At 37.0% G+C, this 26,108-nt stretch overlaps 1 protein-coding gene across 2 annotated transcripts in view; it reads left to right on the plus strand.

Moving 5' to 3' along the window:
* The window catches only part of cdh19 (cadherin 19, type 2), an 81,307-nt gene that overhangs the window by 36,295 nt on the left and 18,904 nt on the right, over nt 1-26,108 (plus strand). The window contains exons 2-6 of one of the 2 annotated variants that reach the window (XM_039616962.1): nt 14,425-14,500; nt 14,621-14,663; nt 21,531-21,909; nt 22,046-22,340; nt 24,123-24,242. In XM_039616962.1, the coding sequence (XP_039472896.1) occupies nt 21,682-21,909; nt 22,046-22,340; nt 24,123-24,242 (643 nt within the window). In that variant the 5' untranslated portion in view covers nt 14,425-14,500; nt 14,621-14,663; nt 21,531-21,681. Of the gene's footprint in view, nt 1-14,424; nt 14,501-14,533; nt 14,664-21,530; nt 21,910-22,045; nt 22,341-24,122; nt 24,243-26,108 lie in introns of those variants that run through there. The other variant, XM_031751698.2, reaches the window with a different exon arrangement.

The following is a 26,108-nucleotide window of genomic DNA, read 5'->3' on the forward strand; positions in this document are numbered from 1 at the left end:
AGCAGTGTTACCATGGTGACATGCAAACAAAAAACACATTTTTTCTACCATTGTAATGTGGAGCTGGGAACACATATAATTATACTTAATTACACATACTTCATTTGTGAGTTTTAAAGTTTTAAAGCTTTTGTTCTGATTTATAAATGGCATAGTTACCCCTTTTTTAATTTTTATAATTCAACTGTTATGTTTTTTTCCAGAAAAAGTATTTTTCTAATCAGTATTATTTTCACAGGAATCCCAATGAAAATAATACTTGCTGATATCATTCTCTTATTAAATAAAACCAGGGTACAACTATAACTGGTGGGCTGGTTAGTCTGATTTTCGTAGCCTAATTATATTCCAGGGAATTTTAAATTTATACAGCCTTACTTATAGTTGCTTAGCTTTCTTTCACTCATTACTGGACAGCAGTAAGTACATCAGTGTTGCTTATTGGCTGAGAATTTTTATCACACCACTATCCGGTGTAAGCTGCCTGTATTTGTTACTGCTCTGTGTCGTCTTTGAATCACTGTGAGTTAGTGAGATATAATCTATGCTTCTATCTCTTGTCATTACGAAACAATCGGAGACAGTTCAACTATTGCAATTATTCAATTGATTGTGATGATACTGATGTTCCCACACTTTTATTCTTTGTGATCTATGATGCAATAGTTGCACGAGGTGCATTAATAAATCATTACACAAATATAAATGCCAACAAGCTGTGTGACATATGAATATGCTGATGAGTCTACTCAACTTTAATTTTTTAAATGGTTTGAAACTTTACTAATGATGCTATTTTCTTTTTCAGCCAGATGCATTTCAGACTGACAGAACTAGCTAAAATAAATTTCAAGTGTCATTTGACAACCTCGGAGATACTGGCTCTGCTCTAGTCTTAACTTGTACCGATTGACGGAGCCACAGACGAGGTCAACTCAGCTGATTATGAATCAAACCAAAGAGGGCAAGCTCAGATCAAAAGGAAAGTTAGAAGGGGTAGAGATTTGCAAAGTCAATCCTCACCACCCTGTTAGCTTCAGATACACTCTTTGATAAGGTCTTTGGATCGATACACTGATGGACACGGTGACAGAGACAGGTTGGTTATGTACTCCCAAGAGCTAGGATCTTTTGATGTTTTGTGCTGTTACACCTACTGCTTACTACTGCCTACAGCTTTGGACCTGTATTGAATATTTTGAGTATGTACTCTGGAGCTCTGTTGAAAAAAAATCCCATAGATGCTGAAGGTGTATGCTAAATCTAAATGCAATGACATTTCTGCTGGTAACACTTTATAACAACCATTGTTAATACATTTTGAACTGATTCAAGTTAATCACTAATCACTATTTGCCTTATATATTTGTATTGTTATACTGCAAATGTGTTATATTGGCCTCTGTAATACAATATGAAAAGGGTGTTGTTCATAGCTTACAATAAATCAATGACTTTAGATGATAACAATTATATTCAGAGGCACTAGTAACATTTTACATGATATTATATATTTTGTAACGAATTGATTTGATTACAAAAGTTAAATAAGTACACCCTCATTTAGAAAGGTTTTTAATACAGTTGCTTTGTCTCCGTCAATGAGAGACTCTCAGCTGTCCTTTAAATTTTGTATCATGACCGGTCACAGCAATAGTGAGACCAGTCTTACTCACAAGTTTTCACATATGGCTGTATAAGATGGGCCCCTTGATATTGCAACTGGACACCCCTAAGGGTTATTGGTTGGGGTTAGTGTTTCTCTGCTTAAACTCTTTCCCACACAATGAGTGTGTGAAAGATGGTTACATATAATATTTATTGCCGATCATTATCAAAAAAGGTTTTCATAGTAAAGTGGTTTACACATTCACCTAATAAGAGAAAGCTCCCTGGTTCCTGAGAAGAGACACAAATCCCTCAGGGGATTGCATGGGGAAGGTCATCCAGCGTAAAAATCTGCCAAATCAAATATGTGGAGCCCTTCGCTGTGGTGATCCCTCGTGATTAAGGGTGTAGTCTTAAACATGTTTGTTTGACAGAAATGTTTCATTGTCCATATACTACTGGATTAGTACAGCGTATAGCATCAGATGCTTTTAGATTTGTTTCTTTTTCAGGTAATTTTTTTTTGCTTTTGTAGAAATTTAAATGTAGATCTGTTAATAAAGACAGAAAGGAACAGTTAAAAAGAAGGATTTGGCTGGCCTCTGCTATAATCGCTCTATCTGTCGCTTTGTGTCTTTAATATTGCTGAGAGATTGAGCATTTTTCTTGTTGAAAAGTTTCTGTAAGGTCACATAAGATGTTATACAAGTGTTTTCAGAATTTGGGTAATTCATGTCCTTTCTAAATCTTACATGTAACACTGATAATATCCAAATTTAACTAATTATCCTTAATACCGATCAATAAATAGTTTCCTTGTTCAAAAATCCATCTTCTTCATTAGCAACATTTTGGACCGCAAATGTAACCTTAAACCCTAACCTCACTAAAATGCAACAAAACACAAAGCTTTACACTGTGGAAAATGCATTGAGCTGAACTGCAGGAGATGTGCGCAGAAATGCTGTTTTCCCCACAACTCTGATGGAGATTCTGCTGTTACCGGCACTAGGTCATCAACAAAAGGAAGCCAGCTACCCCCCCTCCCCTCCCCTCAACCCCACTTCTTACCACTCACAGAGTCTCTCTGTTCTTATCAGCAGGAGGGAGATTGAAAGTTTCAATTGGGTTTATCGTATCAATTGTCCAGACTGACATTCAGTGTAAGGTTTGGCAACATTGTCATGGCCAAGGAAAAATTCACTCGAAACAAAGTTGCAAAGTACTTGTGACAGAGATGCAAGTCAGGGTGACAAAGCATGAGTTCAATGTGCAATTCAAGGATGTCTTTCAATAAAGTTTGTAAATATGATGTAGGTTAATTGATATGATAAAAAAAATTATTGCACTGCTTTTAAAATTTACAACTATGAACCAGCAGAAGTACAGACTCTCAGCTTTAATTCAAGGGACAAAAACACTACATTAAACATTGAAAAATTAAAGCTATTTTTAAACATAATTCCATGTTGTCAAGAGCTAAAATATATAATTGGACAAATTAACATTAAAATGGACCCTGTGATAGACTGCCTGTGCAAGGTGTACCCTGTATTTCATCCTATGACAGCAGGGATAGGCTCCAGTACCCTTGTGACCCTGAATTGAAAAAGAGTTTAAGAAAATGGATGGATGGATAAATAAAGTGGTTCTTTGTCATTTTTATGCTAATTTAGTATAATCCTTTTATTTAAAGCTGGAAATGTACACTGTTATTTTGAATGTATTGTGAAACTAATATCACTGTACAAACATTTGCAAGGTGTAGTGAAAATTCTGGGTGTTCTGTTCCAAAAAGAGAGCTATCTTCAGCTCTGTTACCAGGTTAACAGTCTTTCTGAACCTAACCTGCTCACTGTCAGGTTTTCTTAAACAAACTCTGGGTTTCTGCTGCACTCCTGCTACAATGAAGAACCTATCTGACGTTGGGTTTCATTTCTTCATCCATATAGTTGAAATCAAAGCACATTTATTTGCAGAAGTTTACATCTTCCCAAACACTGAAATCCCAGTTATATGAACACTTAATTGTTATATTTAATGTGTGGACTTTGATAATCAAGGATTTAGACACTGAACACTGGACATGGTTTAATTATGACCTCAGAAAAAACTCTATAGGAATGACCGTGGAAGTCAGTCTATGACCTAAGTTTAGATTGTTGCATCACTTCAATGAACCCCAACAAAAAAAAACAAAGAAAAAAACTCACCTGTGGATTAGCCAAGGAAAATTCGTAATGTTTTTCTTTCTAGAATTCCAGAAATTCTCAATTTTATTACCTTGAGTAACACAGAACATAGGGCAAGTTATTTTAAATAGTATTTAAAAAAGAGTATATGCATGGCATATTCATAGACTTACTATGACTCTGCATTATCTTCAGTAATCCTATATCAATACCAATTAAAAGGCTCCAGTTGTTCCAGTATAAATGAGTGGAATAGTTATATCAGCTACTCAAAAACAACCAGTTATTTAACTTTTTACATGTATTTCAGTTTGAATGCTAAAACAGTTTTAATTTAGCTCTACAATAGAGCTCTAATGGCACTGCTCATCATTGTTCCACTCATTGATGCTAATTTTGCTAGCTCCAGGCTTCTTCTGACGATCTCATTAGCTTAGCCCAGCAATTAATTATGCAGCATTTATTTATTTATTTATTTATTTTTACCATGACTCACCGACTGAGAGGTCCGTGCAGGAGGATTCAGAGAGCAAACATCTGGAAGCTCATAAAAAAGTATTAACTGTTAGCGCTTTGCTCCTAATCAGTTTATCAGTTTTACTTTTATTTTTTTGTCTTGCAGCCAAATTCTTTGGAAAGCACATCATAGACCATGTTACTATTGGTTTGGAGCAGCACTGAGCCAGATACAACCCTACATGAGTTGTGGTATATGTCGATCTACTGCTTTTTGGTATAAAGTGTGCTGCTATTAGTGGATGATATTCTAAAGACACCAATAAATTTAACACTGGCAGTTTTGTCCCTCTTGGCTGGTGATGAGACTGTGACATTATCTACATAGAAATGTTTAAATATGACAGTCCTGACCTGGGTATGGTGCAAGAAACTTCACTAGAAATTGTGGTCCCCTTATTTGCTTAGCAACATCCAAAATAGTCCCTAATTTTGAGTATTTATTCAGAAACATGCGTAATAATCAACTGACCACAGCAGATGCAGTGACATACCTTTCCACTGAAAGCTCTTGAATGAAAATAGAAAAAAATAGTAAATGAAAATCTCTTTACATTTTATTTCAGTTTAATCTTATTTAACAGGAGCGATGCAGTTTAAAATGGTTCAACTACAGCATGTAACTAATGTGCTTCACATAGAATTTACAACTATTGCTTATTTTCAACTCTTCACACAAGTCTCTACTTGTGCTTTTAATATGATAATTTGACAGGATAATTGCAGTAAACTTAAGTCTCTGCAGTACAATTTATGCACACATAAGCCAGTAAGGTGACAGTCTGATTACCAGCCAAGCATAACCAGCCAGTATCACCAACCAGTATCACCTAAACACGTTTATTAACAGATACTAGAGCCACAGATATGCACTGCTGCATCTCTAGACAGGTGAGGACTCATTAATCACAGTTTGTAGCACTGCTTTGTACTTTGTTTTCCTCCAAATAGGCTCCCACTTTACAACATTAACCAGCGAAAATTAGTGAATGAGAACATAAACTCATTAGAAAGTGAGCTTACTTAGACAGATTGAATTATTTAAATATGTTCTGAGGTAGAAGTAATTTCAACAATGAAATAGTTACGTTGTATTAATGTTAGTAATGCTTCTTTGTTTTATTTGCTTTTATTTTATTATTTTACGTGTTCAGTATTAATTTTAGTGAAACAAGTGACCACATTTGGGTTGGATGCTCAGCTGCTGATGTGTAGGTATGAGAGGTGTACAGCTGTAACAGCAGTGATTCAATTTAATTTCCATTTTCTCAGCTGAGACACTGTACATCATAAACACTGACATTCTGCCCAGAATTGAGTTTGATTCACTTCAGCTTGGAATGAATTATTTCTATGCTTTTGAAGTAACAGCTCTAAAAAATGTAAAAGAAACAAACGCCTGAGGGAAACCGGGTTTGTGATGGAAATTGATTAGTTGGGCTCTAAAAAGAGAAATGGATACAAATGTTTCACTAATAGTGTTATTTGCTGCCTACTTAATGTCACAACCACATTTTTTACAATCTTACACATTGCAATGGAAAAATGTCATACTCCCTGGATTTGTTCTTGTATTATTTATTTGATATAGTGCTTTAACATTAGAAACATCTATATCTGTGCACGTCAGGCTTAAGCATGGATGAGTTAAGGCCTAACTTTAAATCGGATGCTTCTGTTTGTCTCTGCAAATGCAAGAATAAATTATCCTCTGATGTTTGAGGTGAATGGAGCATCCTGAAAATGGGTGAATGTCTAAAATAGATGAAAAACTTTAAATGAGAGAAAGAAAAATCACTTTTCTGCACTGTTAGTGTTCCCAGCATTCTTGCAATTAGTCTTTTGTGAATTAAAATGTAATAATTTGTCATTAATGTCTGTAAAATGACACTTGTTTCAGAGCATAAAATGCGGATAATTTAACAGCAGCAACTCCTTAAAAAAACAAGGATAGAAGCAACTGAGTGAGTGCAGACTTCCAGCTAGAGAGAAACACACAAATGTCCAATAAATCTCCCAAACTATTATAAAATATTAGCTAATCTTTTTACAATTCAGAATGACACGGATGGGGATTTTTTAACAGGTGCATTACTGCTGAAGTGCCTTAGGGGCAGAGATTAGGTGCTGCGCCAATGCATGACTGCAGGACTGAATGAATAATGCCATGAGCTGAGTATTACTGTGACTCGCTACTATGAAGATGGATTTGGCTGCAATCTGAATGTCAATATTTAAGCTTATACTGTCTGTCCCAAACTGACATTTGTTCACCTTCTAGATATTTTTTGCAGCTTATGAAAATCATGTCAGAATCTGCAGTTATTTGCAAACTCATCTCATTTACCATAGAGCAGCCAGTGTGTTTTTCTCTGTATCACATTTCACTGTATAAACATATCTATACATTAACATCTTGCACAGTTTGTTAAAATGCTACGTTTTTAGGAGGTTGTAAAAACTGTCAAGAATCAGAGAATCAACTGGAGTGTCACCTACCAAAGCTCCGAGATAAGGAGCAAAAATCAAGGTGGCAAAGGCTAACAAGGCATGCTGTTCTCATCACTTGTTAACCTGTGTCATAATGCCCTTTGGCAAGGATTTTCAAGATTCTCAGATGAGCTGCTTGTGGCTATGACAAGTGGCTTCTCTATCTTTTCTGTATCTATATCTCTAATATTCTTCGGTTACAGATATAATAAAACAATGTACCTGTAGTCAAAATTGTAATTACTAAATGTAAGAAACACAAATGTTAATCTAGAGCATGCAAATAAACCTTTAGGTAAATAATGTGCACCTGTATACTGCCTTTCAACCTCCACAAAGCAATTTATAATGAGTTTCTCATTAACTCACACACACACACCAATGCCTGCCATGCCTGCTATCAGGAGCAACTTGGGGTTCAATGTTTTGCCCAAGGAAACTTCACCACATGGTTCATCTGAAGACTGAACCATGAGCCCTTCAATTAATGGACTGCCCTCTCTACCACCTGAGCCACAGCCACTGGGTTCATGTAATGGCCAGTCTGGGAACTCAGAGCTTCATAGTCTGCTGACTTAGTCACGAGCAGCAACCAGAACTGAAAAATTAAGGCAATGTGGATGTGCCAAAAATACCACTTCCATAATGGCCACTTGAGGCTGTCTCCAAATGCGGATCAATCCCCAGAGACTCTGATGTTAAAATGCTCAACTTTACAGCATTAAAAACATGCGTACAGCCTGTTTTTGGACTCTGTGGATAGTTTTCCCCTTTCAACTTTAGAGCTTGGTGAATTTATTTATAACTCCTCCATCTGGATACTGGTGGTAGGGGCATGGCCACTTTGACTGACAGGTCTCGTTTAATTATACTAACATCATGGCAGCCAAATAGTGAAAGATGGAGTACAAAACCAGTGGGTGACATCACAGCGACTACTTCCCAGTTTCATATGCGCTTGAGCTATAATGTACCATCTTTCGAGGTTTCAGGTATAGTCAGCGATTATGTGAGCCAAAATCTCCTGTTGTGTGTGTGAATCTTTATTTACCAAAGCAACTAAATTGACAATGGCTTCAAAATTGCATTTGCTGAAACGTGACCACCTGATAGAACAACCACAAAGAAGATCTGATACCGCAATGAGACTCGGAGGCTTTGACGGGTAGAAAAAAAGTTGAGCTCAAATTGCCTTGTGATTGGATTTATTTATTAGGACGTAGCTGCTAAAAATAAGCACTGTCAGAGATTTTGTGAACTAATTTAAATGTAAGATTAAGCTTGTGTTTTCATCATAATTTTAGCTTTCAAGCTGCTCTCCTATTGCATACTCTGCTATCAACTTTAAATAATTAACTGGACTGATGATTAACGCCAGAGACTTAGAGATTAAACATCTATTGACTATGTTTAAAAAGCATTTTGCTAAACATGCTAAATGGCTGCTATAGTATTTAACCATAAGGAAGCTGTTCCATCTGGATGTGCAGTTATTCTGTGCTTGTAACATGCATATATGCACAGGGGTTTCTTTTAGAAATGTACCAACTGTCAAATCCTCTAGCACAGCATGTTAGTCATTTCCCCGGTAATGGATCTCATAAGCAATGCACTCTATAGAAAGACCTTGACAAACAGTTCTTAACAGCTCCGCCCATGGAACAGCTGTCTACCAGCAATACCAACACAAATCACTCATTAATCACCTGTTTGCCTTAAATACTGCAGCCCAGAAATGGCCAGAAAGGTGCCAGCAATTTTATGCTTTCATTAACAGGTTACAGTGATGATTACCTGGAGGGCAGTTGAAGGTGATATTCAAGTTTTTTCACAGTTCAGAGATTAACTATCTACCCCGAGCAGAAAAGCTGTGCTGGAGCATCAGCGGCTTCATAATAGACACATTCTGTGTGCGATACAGAGATAGGGAGCCACTGCTCTGACAGAGATGAGATCACAAAGGAGCCGAGATGTTGACATAGTCACTGTTGTCCTTATATAACGCGTTCCTGTCGCAGGTCTTAGACTTACCACTTTTGTTCATGTCCCCAGAGGTGGCTGCTTTTCCCACCAACTCAAGGTAGAGGACATTGCCGGGACACAGCAGCTTATACATGTTAATGTTCCCTTTTTCCTATTCTACTCCTGTTAGATTGATGGCTCAGCAGTGGTTCTCATTGATCAATCAGACACAATCTGCGTCTCAAATGAACCCAGGCCAGAGGGATTGTGCATTCTTCCAGGGGAACCACATCCCTAAGGGTATGACAGTATGGTGCACTGGATCGATCGTTTTCAACTTTTTTTGTATAAATACTTTGTAACCTTGCTAATTTATTATCTTCATTTCTCGGTGAGAAACCACAATAGACGCCACCCGTCCTGCTAACATAGGCTCGGCTTATAATTTTCATCTTTGCGGTCAAGGCTGGTGAAGGATTACGGGAATGATGAGAATTAATTATGCATTTCATCAGCATGATGGATACCACACGTTAACTCAAAACTATATTTCCCCCGAGAAGAGAGAGAGGAGTCGACTCATTCCTTGAATGAATCCTCAGAGCAATGCTGTCAGTTCAGAGGAGGAAACTTTGTTGACATTTAATTGAAAAGAATTAATATGACTTTCTTTCCACAGTGGCTGCTGTGGGAGACACTACATTTGTTATCTAAGGTACTTAACAGCATGCAGACATATTCCTAAAATAACACATTTTGATTTTAAAGATATGTAACTATTTAGAATACGTACGATAATTGGACGTTTTTCTTTAAAAGCCCTTTATCACTTCAAGTACTGCAGATTTTTGAGTTTTATTCTTCTGAAACCATTAAGTTTAGGACACATTTAGAGTGTATACAATGCCACTCAGCCTCTAAGAGGCAAATCATATTAACCTGTCAGTTTTTTCATCATTATAATTAACAGAATATATATTTCTTTCCTTAAAAACAAACAGAAAAAAACTGAAACAAACAAAAAAAACCTGATTTTTTTGTTTTAGAATAACAGTATTTAGATTAACATATTCATCCGAGCCATAGAAATGCTTGTAAACATATTTTTTAGTCAACATTTTTTTAAAAATAGTTAAGGTTAAAAACAAACAAACAAAAGTACATAATAATACAGACTGTAAAGCAACATCTATGTATTGTGTTACAGAGATATCAGCTGAAGTTGAAATTGGATTGGACTGTATTTTTGTGTAATATCACTTTAAACCACAAGATGGTGCAACGAGCCAGCGTAGCATCAACATGATACATACAAATTAGTTTCAGCCTAATATTTGTAGTGAATTAAGTACAGAGTAAAGGATATATAATTTTCTAAAAATGTGCATTGAAAACACAAGTCATTTTTTCAATGTAAAAATATAAAAACACAATAATATTAACAATTCATAAGTGCTAAGACGAACGCACAGCTAACTTGGGGGGGATCAGATGGACTAGAACCTTCTGTTAAAACACTGTCACCAATTGTTTAACAGTTTTATGAAATTTTGCCCTGCGACAGGCTGGCGACCTGTCAAGGGTGTACCCTGCCTTTTGCCCTGAGACAGCTGGAATCAACCCCCCGTGACCCTGAAAAAAATAAGCGGTAGCGAATGGATGGATGGATTAAATTTTGTGTAATATTTGTATTAGACTATGTTACCCTTATTAGTGCATTCCACTTAAAGTCAGCAATATTCAATATGGTTTGTCTACAATAAATGTATCTGTTAATCCATCCATCCATCCATTTTCTTACACAGTAGCCAATCTCAGCTGTCAGGGTTAGGTGGGGTACACGTTTTACAGGTTGCAAGTCTGTTGTAGAAATACCAATGAACCTAATCTGATTTCATATATTTAGACTATAGGAGCAATCTAGAGTACCCATAGAGAATCTGTGTAAGCACTTGGAAACTCCATATAGAAAGGGATCCATTCAGCTGATGGATCCCTTACAGTAAGTCCTTTCGTGCTGTGAAACAACAGTCCTAACCACTATACCACTTTTTATCTGTGACGTATCAAGTGACTGCAGCTTACAAATTAATATAACATGAGTATCCAACAGCACAGAGCACTCTTGTGCAACTACCTTAATTCTCACTCATTGAGCTAATTTGTGCTACTGTGCTACTTTCCACCTAAAGCTATATATTTTATGAATGGTAGGACTTTAAGTGATAATTGAAATAAAATACATGAGACTCCAGAGGTTTTCCCTTGATGTCCATAAGTGCTGAGTTATTTCTCACTTGTGCCAGATTCATGAAGGATCTAGGAAACTTAACTAACTCATCCACCAGAAGCTAGTCAAAAGTTGGCTGCCAGCTACTCATTAACTGATTGTGTTTTTGGTTCAAATAATGATATACGCAATAACATACTGCAAGCTAGGAAAAAATCTAGATACATTAAGATACAGATTAAGTCTGGATTAGTTAAGCTTTAGCTAAGGAAACCACATGCAAAAAGACCACGTCTTTTTGCACAATCATTACTTATCATCAGGTAAGCAATCTTGTTGTTGCTTGCATTTATATCCTTGAGCAATGTTTACAAGTCTGTGCAACTTTTCTTTTGTGACCCAATTTCGTTTCCCCTCCATCAGCTCTGGCGCTTGACAAATACGCAGTCTCATGCGGAGAAGGCAGGGAGTGGGAGAAGATGCTGATGTTTCCTGTCGAACACGGACATCCACCTCAGGCAGCGTCAGCTCTGTCCTTATTTGTCATAAGCTTTCCCATGGCTAAAGACAAAGGCCAAAGAACGTATGAGGAACATGCATTTTTAATGTGACATCCTCATCAAATTCACCACAGTGGACTGAACTGAATGCCAATGATGTTTTATTTTTCCTCCAATTACAGAAACACAGTGCAACAAGGCAAATGCAAGCTGTGAAGGACAGTTTAGAACTCAATCTCTTGTGAACTGAACTTGTGAACTTTTTTGGGGTTGATTAATTTTTACAGTATTTTTTTCCCAAAAGATTGTCAGAGTCACTTATCACAAGTCTTTATATTACGGAGAAACACATTGGTTTAATGTCAAAGCCACATTATTCCCAGAATTATGTCTTCATTGATAATGAATAATACAGGATACTATATAAGCAAGCAGTGTATCACAATTAGGGGTTACATTATTTATATAGCATCACATCCTGTTGAATGCTGATTTGACCAGACTCACCTTTATCTTGTTGCGAATATGCTGACCATTACCCTGTGCCCATTATTTGACGGCGCTGAAATGTCATGAGAGACTGAGAGATAGTCGGATTCACTGCTGTGTTCAGAGAGAGGACGAGAGCAGGAATGTAAATAATTCTTGCTGGCACTAAACCGTAGCTTTCATCTCTGATGTTCTTTTTCAGTGGTCGCACCACACTCCATCATTATAATGAGGGAGGCTCAATTAGACAAGGTCTGCAATGGGGGTTTTAAATGTCACAGTGCAGGTCCTGACATTTCTCTGTTTGATATGGAATCAGAATGGGAGTGGAGTTCACAGGGAGAACTAATCTCAACTCCTGAAATAACAAATTCCACCCTGTCACAAAGCTCTGAGGGAAGGCTGGTGTGGTCACTTTGGAGACATTTAAAACCCAACAATCCTAGCTCGGCCTTCTTAGATCTTACTAATGATGGAATCTATTTGCATTGTTTAACTTTGTAATTAGCCCTCTGCGGTTTGTGTTTACGAGAAGCATGCATTTTATCCAAAAGGTAATTGGTTTGTTACATAAATAGACTCGAGAATTACAAACTTTTAAGTTGTGGTAATTGGAGTCACCACCATTACTATTTGTCTTCAAGCATACTTTACAGTGATCATACTGCTACTGTTACTATCATCATGATGGTGTTATAATCTGCCTCAAGAGGCTGGCTAGATGGCACTATCTGTAACTTGCTGCAAAATAAATTCCATATACTTACTGGATATTCCATTAATTGCACTTCTTCAGCTGCTTGTTACTGCAAATATCTAATCAACCAATTACATGACAGCATTGCATACCGTGCAGCAATAATCGAGACAGCCTTCTGAAATTCAAACCAAGCAAGAGAATGTGTAGGAAAGGTAATTCAAATTACTTTGAACGTGCCATGTTGGCCTGCTGTTCTGAATCATAGGAACTGCTGATCTATTGGGATTTTCCCACATAACTCTCTATAATTTACAAAGAAAAGAGAAAATATCCAGTGAGCAGCAGTTCACTGGGAGAAAATAACTTGTTGATGTCATCAGGGGTCAGATGAGAATGGCCAGACTGCTTCAAGCTGTTACTGGTGCCAAGGAAAGCACAAGTAACTCAGATAACCACTTACTTACAACAAAGGTATGCAAAGAGCATCTCTGAATGCGCAACACGTCCAGCCTTGAAACAGATGGGCTACAGCAGCAGAAGATCACACACAGGCGCCACTCCTGTCAGCTAAGCAACTGTCAACAGCAAACCAAAGCTACAATTTTACAATTTCAAAAATTGTACAAATGTTGGAAAAAAAATGTTGCCTGGGCTGGTGAGTCTCAATTTGTGACATGCAGATGTTAGGGTCTGAATCTGGTGTAAAAAAAAAAAATATGACAGCATGGATCCATCCTGCCTTGTATCCACAGCTCAGGTGCTGGTGATGATTCCTGGCACACTTGGCACAGTGTGCCTATCTTCTGATGGTTGTTTCCATGAACTCAAACTAGTTTCTTGAACATGACAAGAAGTTTACATTAGTGAAATGACCATAAAGCACCCTTGGGATGTGGGGAAACGGGAGACTCACATCATGGATGTGCACTATGCAAGAGGTGCCTAATAAAGTGGCCAGTGCATGTAAAAGACTAAAAAGACTAAAAACTTAAGCAGCAGGTTATTTCCATTTAAAGGCATACTGTATGTAAAAGTCTGAATTTCGTCAGCTTCAGTAAAGTCCAACTCTGGAAGAAGGAGCCACACTTTTTATTTAAGTAGAAAAAATAAAGAGAAAATACTGTTAAAGTCTTCCAGTGAAATAAAAAAGGAAATGGAAGAAAATGAAATGAAGGAGACCTGCCAGTTAAGACAGATGTTTCCAAATTATGTGATGGAAGAAAATAAAATAAAAGGACATGTGTACATACAAAAACAAAAGCTCTCCTGTAAGTGTCATTTCTGGTCATCTGAAAAGCAAAATCTGACTTTATCCTTTATTTTTCAGCATATACCCCTGATTAACCCTTTAAGAACTCAGAGAATGTGGAGTACAATCAACACCTTAAATGATTTTCTTTGAAAAACGCTTGTAAAATCATTTTTTACACATATTTAAAATGTGACCATAGCATGCAGGAACAGCATGCTCCCTCATCTTGAATGTCAAAAAACAGACTGTTGGCATCCTATCGCTTGCAAAAATAGTGACCTTACAGTGGATGAATTACTGTCCTGTCAATGTTCTAGCTCAACTCTAATAAGCGCAGGATTGTTCACAGAAATAGGGAGAAAAAAGATAGAAATCCATTTGTAAGTCTGGGCTGTGACTATTTGCATGGTGATGAAGGCCCCGAGTGTTCTGCAGTGTTCAGATGTGAGTCCCTAACAATAGACCCTGTGTTTGTTCTTCTTCAGGAAGTTTGAGAAGGACAGAAAAGGGGCGAAGAAGAAGAAGATAAGGGGAGGTCGTCAGTGGAGGGGATTACGCATTGTGAGGACTATGAGCATTTGCTTCTGCTATTGTGGTGACTGAATTGCTTTCCAGTACCAGGGTATTTAGTTAAGCAGATTGTGTTTTCTTACACTCAGCAATGATCTTTCTTGATGGCAGCTGGTGACAAGTGGCTTGGGTGACAGCAGAATTACACAAACAGGTAGGTGTGGTCTTGGTTGCTAAAGTGATTATCTTTTGTAAGAAGATAATTAGATGCAAGTTTATATATTCTCTAGAATAAGAAAAAGAACACAAAGAATAACTTAGCTTGAAACATAAAAGCAGGGCACAGCTTCACTCCATGAATTCTAAATGAGCCCGTGGGTTCTGTGTATTAGTCACAGCAAGACATCTGTAAAGTTTGTGCTCTTTATAGATGGCTTTTGATGGAAAAATAGCTACCTATGAAATACGCTTTTTATTCTATTGAGCAACTGACCCCTGTGTATATTCTACATTTTCAAATATTGAATTAATGAAAAAGTAACAATTAAATAGGTTATTAATACCTATAATGATGTGTGTTCAGTGTTTTGGGTCACTTATTTGAGGACAAGAAACACAGATATACAAATACCCGAATATACCAAAAACATTCTCACTATACAATTAAACAACCAAGAGAAAATAAAGTGTATGTTATGTTAGCTGTTTATGTGAATGGACATGTGGACTAATGGACTAAATGCTGGGCCACTCAGTACGCTAAACTGATGATTAGTTGTGTCTATGGAGGACCATGATTGCCAAAATTACAAACCAGTACAGAATGAAATAAATGACTCCATATATATGACATGTTATATAAATATATGCCTTCAAATGCACAGAAATTAAAGTTAGAATAAAAATACGCTTTAAAACGTTATATAAAATGATATTTTTGTTTTTGTTTTTTTTTAGCAATTAATCGCTATGAACGTATTTTCCATTTTTCCATTCCAAAATCTTCCATTTCATCATTTAATTTAATTATTTTGAAACGAATTTTTCCTGTATTAGTTTAACGTTCTCTATGTCACAGCCCCCCCAGCATTTTCTTTTAATATTTCTTTATGTTTTTGTGCTACATAATGCAAAGAGGGCTTGTCATTCAAAGTGTGTTATGAAATCAGACGTCTGCCTCTTGTATAACAGAACAACGCTGTCTTCATAATGGAATTTTGCTGATCAGTTTCAATAGTATGCACTGTTAAAAAAGGAATCCTAGAAAAACAGTAATATTCTGGCAGCTGGGACGCCAAAGTAATACCATTAAATAACAGAAAATAACTTTCGCATAAAAATATGGTTATTTTCAGTAATGACAATACAGTTTGTTGCCCTAATGTTACATGGGATTTTGCCTTTTTCAAGTGCTTTTAAACATTAAATTAGGAACATGTTAATGTGATTAAACAATAAAATTACCTATAAACAAGGTCAATGAATGTGGCAATATGGATAATAATACTTAAATGTACAGAAATATACAGTTAACAGTTGGTTTAAATAATAATTGATTGCATGCCCTGGGACAGACTGACAGAGGCGAGGCTGCCATATCGCACCATCGGCCCCTCTGGCCATCACCAGTAGGTGAAGAGTCTTGACCATGGACACAATGACCGAGAGTGTCCGAGCCGGGGCTCAAACCAGCAACCTTCTGATTACAAGGCGAACTGCCAACTCTTGAGCCACGATCGCCCTAAATAGCAGTAATAATAATAATGATCATTTGATGTATAAAAAGTTTATGAGAATCATTTTATATATTTTTCCATAGCATTACATTTGAATTTAACAGTTCAATCTTTCAAACGGACACATATTTGTGAAATCATGATACATTTGTGAATGTATTTTAACAATCTAAATATGCATATGTACAGACAGATACATTTAATGATCATGACAATTGTTTCATTACATTACAGTGCTTTTAAGTTAATTTACATTTGAAATGTGAAATCACAGTCTATTTATGTAAATTTAATGATATTCTAGAAGAACAGAACAAAACTGTAAAATACACAGTAAAATACTTTTATATTAGTTTTTTTTTTTTTTTTTTTTTTCTTACAGTGTACAAATAAAAGCTAGTCTTGGGTTATGGTTTTTATTTTTTGTGTGAGAGGCACCCAGGTCCAGATCCTGGATGCACCCCCAAATACATTCTGGTCCCTGAATCTAACCTATGAAATGCAACAACAGTGCTGCAAATCAAGACATTTTTTTATAAAGTGAACATAAGTACTCATGAAGAACAAACACAAATTAAGTAGATTGGACTCCTGATAAAAAACAAGGAAAAGAGAAGAAAACTATCCAACAACCCCACAATTGAGTTATGAGATTCAAGATTCTTCCCTAAACTAATAATAGTAATTATAACTAATGAAAATAATAAATAAATCTAATCCAAAATTAATAACTGAAAACGGAACTGTTGGTAACTCCCAGCTCTAATTTCTAAGAGTCAGGAGTTACTAATAATATTTATCTATCAAGAGTAATGTTCATAGTTATAGTAAAAAAAATTGTCTAAAGGAAATCTAATAATTAATGAATAAAATGGCAAAAAGCACCTGAAGAATAACATCTGATGGACATTTACATGTGGGCAGTTAAGCCTTCTATAGCCGATCAGCAGTAGGGACAAATCATTAGAGAGAGCAGTTTAATATGCATTACAGAAAATACAGCAGGATGGTGAATGTACCAGTGCACAGGGGCATGTGTAAGAAATCCAAAAACACAATAATAAATTAAAAATGGATAAACTGATTTGTAACATGAAAATGGCACCGTAAATTAAATAATATAAAAGTAAATAAACACAAAGCAAATGGAAACAATTAGTATCAATTCATGTATCAACTTGTAAATATATTCCTCAATGTTTACATTTATTTTTAATGTCAAAACTGATTAATTCAAAAGCATACTGACTTATTTATTCCATATGAGTCTGCTGTTTAAGTTATTTTCACTCAAAATGTTTTCTCAAAAAATATCTGATATCTTCAAGCTTGATGTAATACTTTTGTATCAAACTTTTTATTATAATGAAATATAAATTCACTGCTTCCTTTTATATTATTTTGCAATAACTCTAGTAGTATCACTTAATTACTGTTGATGGAAAAGAAAGGAGAGAAATAACAGGATGTAGTAGAGTTGCTGATTAACGTCAATGGAAATTCGTGACATTTTGCTAAGCAGCAATGATTTCCACTTGTGCACATAATAAAATCAAACAAATTACTTACTAACAAGTACATGATGGCTTGACATTCCCTGGTTGTTCTAGTTCATTCTCTGGACTTGTTTGACACCCTGAATTAGAAAACAAGTGCTACATGTCAGTGTTACTGTTTTATGAAGCTGAACAGTAAACAGCCAAGTCCCATGGTAGGCTCCCAAATGACCAATTAAGGACATTTTGTCTTAGAAGCTTGATCTTAAAGAAGTGAGGCTTAACAGATGTTTTTTCTTAAAGATTTCAAACAGCTGTAGTCAAAGTAGACATCGGAGTTTACATTTATACATTTTCAGTGCTTCCTTTTTTCAGTTATCATACACAACACCACTAAGAAGATGATTGACGGTTTATGCTTGAAAACCACAATAATTAATTATCTCATGAAGCTAGTATTATTTAGCAGTTAGCTTGAGCATTGTATATTGATACTGACATGTCATCCACAATGTCAAGTGAAAGCTGCTTTTTCTTTATTGCTGTGTTGCAACATTTGTGTTGGCACATTAGACACAATTTAATAGCATCCCAGAACCATTCCTACAAAAGAGCGTCATTTTATTAGCTAGAACACATCACCATATAGGAAAATGATGTGACGGTCTCAGCGCATCTAGTGCTTAACATTGTGAGACTGCAGCTCATTGTCATTCTGTCATGTGGTAGAGTAGCGTTCTGTACATACAGGCTACAGGAGGTCTGCTAGAAATGGGAAGAAGGCCTATTAGAGGTAATGAATGGCTGTCAACCACAGGGCACTCTGCATGTACAGCATGTCATGCAGAATGAGAATTTCTTCTGAAAGGAACCGTGGAGTCCAGTGATCTTTCTTTCTGTTTTCTTGTTTCTCTGCTTTTTTCAGACCATATGCATACCTGTAACAACTATGAAATAGCTAATCAAATCATAATGTAAAAGCCTTTTATGTAGACTTTGGCAGGTTCACCGTTATTATCAAGCACTATTAAGATAGTTGTCCCCCATGGACATATGTTTCACTTGCTCCTTAATGCTTGCTATTTACAGGCCTCGAGCTATTTTTTGGCCATATTATTTTCCCAGAATTTCATCAGTTATTTGTAGAAAGGCCCATCTTGTTAAATTGGCATTAAAAAAAACATCTGTTGACCTGTGCACTATTTTGGCCACACTGATATCCTCGGGAAGATTTTGAGGCAGACTCCTTGGCATGTTGGCAGCTGAATAGTTGCTCAGAGAAACATCATTGAGGGCTCTTGTCTAGTTTTGGCTCAAGGCGTTCAGTTTGGGCGCATGCTTGGCAGCCCTATGAAAGACCATAACGGCTCACGATTCACTGGCCACTAATTGGAATGTCACTCCACGATGCTCGGAGATATGAATACGGCCTGTAAGGACATACATAAGCATAAACACATACTCTCTTTCACGTTCTGTATCGAAATTGAATTTAAGAAATAAAAGGCATCAGTAATTGATTTTACCAGCTCATTACAAATAGGTCTTGACAGCCAATTTACTTTTACAAGATTAAACATGAACACTATGAGCTGTTAAAGCATTAATACTGCAGCTACTCTAACTGCTACAACAACTTCCTGGGGTATAGAGTATATCTCCACGGGAACCAGCGATGCTAACAAACCATGCACTGCTCCTGTGCAGCAGTCTGTATTAAAGCACTCACATGGTGGGACTGTATATGTTATGTGGTTATATTACAGTGTCAAAAAATCCTATTAAGATAGTTTAGAATTATGGCTATTGTGAATTCTATCCCTTAATGAGAACTGATCCCACTGAGTGCTGATGTATGGTTTGCTGCTTGACCGGAGAGCAGTATAAAGTTAGGTTAAGGTTTAATGAGAAGATAAATAATTTGTGTTGCTTCACCATGTAGGACAAAAGTCAAAAATAAAAAGTGAAGTGAAAGAATTTTGAGTCTTTAATACACCTAAAATAATAGGGCAGAAAATAAAACTGGGGGAATTGTTGATAAACTATTAATAGTGGTTTCCCTGTGCAACATAAAATCACAAGCCGTCCTTTGACGGTGGCATGTCAACACAGTAGATATTCATTGTCTCTAGTGGAAAAGAAAAACAACAGCACATTTAATTCCTATGAAGAGGACTGATGAATTTGTCCAAATTAAAGTCTTCTAACTCAAGCAATGCTGTCAGTGCAAGATAATGTATCTGTGTGGTCCTAACTAATTTGCTGTCTTGCCTGACTTTCATTGTCCTTACACTCTTGACCCTGATCTTGGTCCACATTATAATTGGTGCATCGATTTGACTCATAGTTTGTCAGAGGCATGTGTGTCTCTGTTTTCCATGTCTGAGGAGACATTGATCTAATTAGAAGTCTTCATTAGTCAGCTGCAGAGTGCAGTGTCATGCTTAAGGAATGATGTTCTGCCCCACCCCCGCCCTAGCCCCTTTCAGCACCACCATCACAATAACACAATACAGGCCCTTGTCTGGATTCAAAACAAAGGACTGTTTTCAGATGCTTTTGCAGGACTGCAGGATTATGAGAAAAAAAAAAAACTGTTCTCCTTTGATTTTCTATCTCAGATTTGTTAGATATCTGCTTTGTTGTTGTGCACTCATAGACATCAAACACTGCAGAAGTTGACAATATTTTTATCAGAATCAACTTCCTAAATGCTGAACTGTATTTTAACAGCACTTTTAAATATTTCAACATTGCATCATGCCTGATGCATCAAATATTACTGCTTGGCAAAACTCTGGCATCTCAAAATCAAACACAAGATGTTCTTTGGTATCTATACATGATGCAGTGGATGTAGGCAAGAGCTACAGCTGTGTCTCCCAACTAATTATGTACGGATGCTTGTGAAGGACCCCTTCCAGATAGCCATCTAAATATCCATGGTACTGTATGCTTTGTAATTTTGCATCAAATTCATGTAGAACCTGCTGAGGTTGCCATTATTTAAAGTCATGTGTGAGGTGCCTCCATTGATCTACAATTTCTCTCTCTTCAAGTTGATACATCCTCTTTCTATCAATTTGTGTAATGGTGAAAGAAGAGAAAATAGCATAGGAGGAAACAAGGGTGCTGATCACAGTCAATCACAGTTGATATGGGGACTGTGTTGACATGATAAGTAGTTATAGTTATATGAAGTTTCACATTGGGTAAGGCAAGTTTTGGCATAGATTTTCAGAAGGGTTTCCGATTACCACATATCGGTGGTGTAGCCTTTATATATATTTATCTCTAGACTTCAATCTTTTCCTAAATTTAACCTAAATAATTCTTGGTTATGCAGCCTAACAAAAACCTGACAAATTAAGTTTTAATTGCAGTTTTTTGTGAAAGTAAAAAATTAATTAAAAAAAAAAAGGAACTCGTATGTGAAAGCCCCCAAATAGGACAATAGGACATAGAATGTATCCACTACTTACTTAAGTACCTTCTAGTTGTTTTTGTGGATGTTTAGAATCCAATTGTCTAATTTACTAATCATCAGTGTTTTGGATTAGTTAATGCTATAGATTAGATTATCATTTATTAATCAAATAGAGATGCTCTCAATAGTATATACATACCCCTGACAAAAGACTGGCCTTTTTATTAACTAGAGCATGTAAATATTTGCAGGGTCAAAAATAAATATATTTTTGATTAGTTCTCTTTTAATATTACAATTTTTTGAATTGTACCTTTTGAATCATAAAGATAATATTTTACCACTGACAGTTTTTCAATCTCTGTGCCCCACTGAGAAGTTCTTAGTGCAGACATTAATTGAATTGCTAACTTTTATTTTAGAGACATGGTCATGCATACAAACCACATCATAACAAGATGGGATGCAGCACTGCCAGGATCATGAATTATGGTGCTGGTGAATGAAGAATTTGTAACACGGACCAGTGAAACTACTATCCTCTGTCCACTATCCACGTGAACTCCAGAGGAAATGTACGGATGGACTGTAAAAATGAGCATGCCGAGTGTTTTGGCTGTGGCGATGGTCTTTTTTATGATTCCTGGTGGGGTGCTGAGTGATATGAGAGGTACTCAGGGTCTGGAAGCCCAACAATTGGCTCAGGGGTCCACTCATTTGCACCGTCGCCTGAAGAGAGGCTGGATCTGGAAACAGCTGTTTGTCCCCGAGGAAGATCCTACTCCTCGTGTTATTGGCCAGGTACTGCTTCACATTGAATGTCTGCCATGTCCTTGATATGGTACTTCCCTTTGAAAATGCATGCTTTCTAGTTACCTCGGGAAAATATGCAAAATTAAAAAAACAACTTTAATATACCTTCCTTTTCTTTTTGTAGCTCAAATCTGATTCTGATCAAGGTGAGTCTTCCATCAAGTACATATTATCAGGAGAAGGTGCTGGAGATGTGTTTGAAATAAACGAGTATACTGGGGAAATCCGGACACTGAAGAAGCTTGACCGTGAGGAAAAGGCGTTCTATGTGCTCCAAGCCCAGGCCATCAATAGATGGTCCAACGAACCAGAGGAGCCCCAGTCAGAGTTCATCATCACGGTGCAGGACATTAACGACAATGTCCCCCAGTTCCAAAATGAGCCATATGTGTCCAGCATTCCTGAGATGTGTCCAATTGGTATGTGTGAAAAAAAAAGTAAAAAAGTCCCTTTATGAAACGTTGAAAACACAGACACTAACTACATTTTAAAAGGTCATTTCTAACAGCCTTGGTTATGCTTTGTTAATGGTGTGCTTGTTAGAACACTTTTCACATTCTGATCTAGTGTTAGCAAGCTAATCTTGTGGCATTAGCATGCTCGCACTGGCATGTTGGCATTAGAATTTAAACACGTTTGTCCAGGTCTAGCCTTTTTTAAAATCAGTAGTTTAGGACCAAAAGTGCCATCAGCTGTAGAGAGTCTCTAAATCTAAATCTCAGCTTTTACTACATAATGTGTAAATAATTATTAGTAATATTAGCGGTAATAGCAATATTCGACATACATGTACTTTTTATTGACTCTTATCAGAGAATTTCTAAGCTTCCACTTCGCTAGATGGCACTGCCTAGAAACAGTCAAGAATGAATGGGCTGTAGTTCCAAGCCTTTCTGTAAGTATTAAGGACTCTGGAGCCACTTTATTGCATTCGCTGCCTGTTGAACTTAGGAGAGAAATACTATCAAGGGAGGGTGTTCTGTCACAATGAGCTGTAAATCCTTAACCCGCTAATCAGCTGTCCTTTTAAGAATATCAACAAGAACAAGAAGTCATTAGCATTTTTCACTTGAGTTTAGATTAATAATCAGTATTATAGTAGAAATTTTCTAAATTTCTTTCTTAAAATGGGGAAATAATTATTTCATACTTATACTATACAGGTCTTGCTCTTACTGACAGCTCAAAGCATTTTTACCTTTTATCTCCATCACTCTTCTTCACCGCTCCCTCCAAATTATTTTGTACAATTTCTGGTATTAATAGGACATGAACAAGGCCTGTCTAGATCCAGTCTTCTGTATTTAAAATATAATTCACAAAAAGGAGTAATTTATTTGCAAATAAACTTTTTCTATCATATTGATAAAAATTGACACAGTACTGAAATAAATTTTCTTAAATTAAATATTGACTGAAGACAATGAACAAAAGGTTATATGAATGTCTGTCATCTGTCCCTATTCAGGAAGTTAAAAATATTGGATTCTGTATGATAGCTCCAATGCCTTTATGGATAAATTTCTTAAATAATGTTATTATAACCACTGCCCTTTCATACCACAGACATTACCATTTCAATTTATATGTAATCTGCTTTAGCAGCATAATATCTAGCTCGTAATAAATCATAATGCATTTGACTCAGAAAGAGAAAGTGAGAGGGGAAGGTTGGAGTGAGGGCATTGTAAAATAAGAAATGCTGCGGTAAATCCCTGACTGTGTGAAAGATAGAGTGCTCTGTGGGAAGAAAGAACTAGATAGGGAAGAGGGCCGAGGGAGCAAAATATACTGTAAAAAGCAAAGCAAGGACAAGGATATGGTCAGTGGAGAAAATGCAAGTAAGTGTGAAAGATGGACAGATAAAAGTCAATGAGAGTGAAGGAGACAAAACAAGTGGCACGTGGAGAGTGAGATGTCGCAATAGGGCTGGAGAGGCTGTCACGCACACCTGCACCGCCTTACCGAGTGGTGAAAGGCCAAGGCTGCTTTACTGCCCCCACCTCCTCAACCCTTTTGCCTTAGTCAACATCCCTCCTCTAACCCTACCTCAACTATCCACCCTCTTCCATTTCCACTACTCCCCCCTGGAGCCAGTCAGACAGACCCTGCGGGACAATACTATAATCACTTTATTTCCCCATCGACTGGAACTGCTGCCTGAGCTAACTCTGACTGTGTGATCTGCTCCCCCCCCACAGGGACCACAGTGGCACAGGTGACAGCCACAGATGCTGATGATCCCATGTTTGGAAACAACGCCAAGCTCATCTACTCCATCCTGCAGGGGGAACCTTACTTCTCTGTGGAGCCAAAGACCGGTACATGATGCTGACAGCTATAAAGTGTTTTAGTTTAAACTATCCATTGTGTTTAATCAGGAAAATGTCCGATCTTCACATTTGACAAGTTTAGAATTTCTTTTTAATTATAAGATTACGTAAACTTAATTGGTAACTGTACCTCTAAGGCTTCAGTCACAGTAGAGTAAAATTGGACAGCAAACTCTGTGCAACCAGGAAACTGGTGATTGGCAGTAATTGCACTGCATTTGTTTTGCCGTCTGGGACCAATTGCTAGTAGTTGCAGTAACCACTTTCGGTCACAAGGCAATGGTTGCAACAGGCGCCTGGTGGGAGGCGAGCTCTCTTAGTCCAACTCAGATAAAGAACAACACTAAATACTCTCAAATAGATTGTCGATGGTTTGCAATAAATCACCATCCAATTTATAAACACTGATAGACTGCCAGCACTTTCCAATCAGTCTCCCCCGATGAGCAGAACTCATCTGCTCCATCAAATAATAAAACACACAAATTTGAGTTACTTTAGTTTGTGGTAGGCTATTTACTGTAAACTATGCTAAATTTAACACTGACAAGCATGTCTTATGTATGTGATAGTTGCCGAAATAGTTATTGGATTCAGCGAATAGTTAGCAAGGAGAGATGGGTCAAAGCAGTCCTCTTGCTTTTTACTCACTTCTTTGTCTTAGAGTGTTTGCAGCTGAGCCTCACATATGTATGCCTGTCAAAATGCAGCTATTACTTTCTCCCTTAGTTTTGAACCACAAATTTGCACTGTTCTTGGTAGAATGTGGGTAATTAATAAAATCAACCAGCTGCCACCATTTGTTTAGAAATGTATAAATTAAAAATCTGACCCTTTTAGATCTGGCCCGGTCTGTGGCTGAGAGAATGTGCCTGATGTGTAGATATGTAGATTCTCAGTCTCCTAGTGGCACGTCCTCCCCTGGCTTTGGTACAGCACTTCCCGTCTGATGTAGATAGCAACAGATTTGAGATTTATCACAGTTAATCAGGGTATTGTCGCAAACAGACTGCATGTAAGTGCCAACTTGATCCAATTCAGTCAAAAACTGATAGCAGACTGATTCCGTCTCAGTGCCATTTAGGCACGTTTTATCACCATCTTGACTTGCCAACACCAGTTTGAAGATGGCAGCTAACTCTAAGTGGTCTCAGAGCTGGTCTCCGTCTTTGGAGCAACCATTTAAAAGGCAAGAAGATCATACGTCGCAATCACAGTCGCAGTAATTTTCATCGTATAGGCATCTTCAACCACATTTTTTCTCTCGAAGGACTGGAGCCTAAAACAGCTATTGACAGATTTAGCTACTTTTGAGGCCAGTTAGACAAGTTCATACTGTGACAGACAATTGATTTTACTAATGCCCACATGCATCCCCGCTATTTTCTTGTGTAAATCAGAGGTCAGTTACAGCACTTCCCACACATGTTATTGACCTTAACTGTAACAAGTTGGGGGAGGAAATCACCGGCATGGAATAAAATATTTAAATGCAAATTACTGCAATATGTAAAAGGCCAAATATGACTTTTTAGAAAGCCAATTGCTGGTTTCAATTGAAGCGTAGGTACCAGTTGACTCCAAATGACTACAACTTGTAGTTCTACACATGGCTTCAGTTGACCTGTTAGGACAAGTTCGGAGATATATATATATCTATTTTTTAAACTCCATCCAACTTCTGCTTATCCTTATCGGGGTCAGTGAGGCGCTGGAGACCACCCCAGCTACCACAGAGCATTTTTGATCTTTTCATAGTAAAGATGGAGACTACGAAAATGTTTACGTCATTTCAACACAAGATTCAGTGAACATGATATTGAGATAAATTCAAATCCACAAATGGCATATAAA

Source organism: Oreochromis aureus, linkage group 9 (assembly GCF_013358895.1).
Source record: "Oreochromis aureus strain Israel breed Guangdong linkage group 9, ZZ_aureus, whole genome shotgun sequence".
Classification (NCBI taxonomy): domain Eukaryota; kingdom Metazoa; phylum Chordata; class Actinopteri; order Cichliformes; family Cichlidae; genus Oreochromis; species Oreochromis aureus.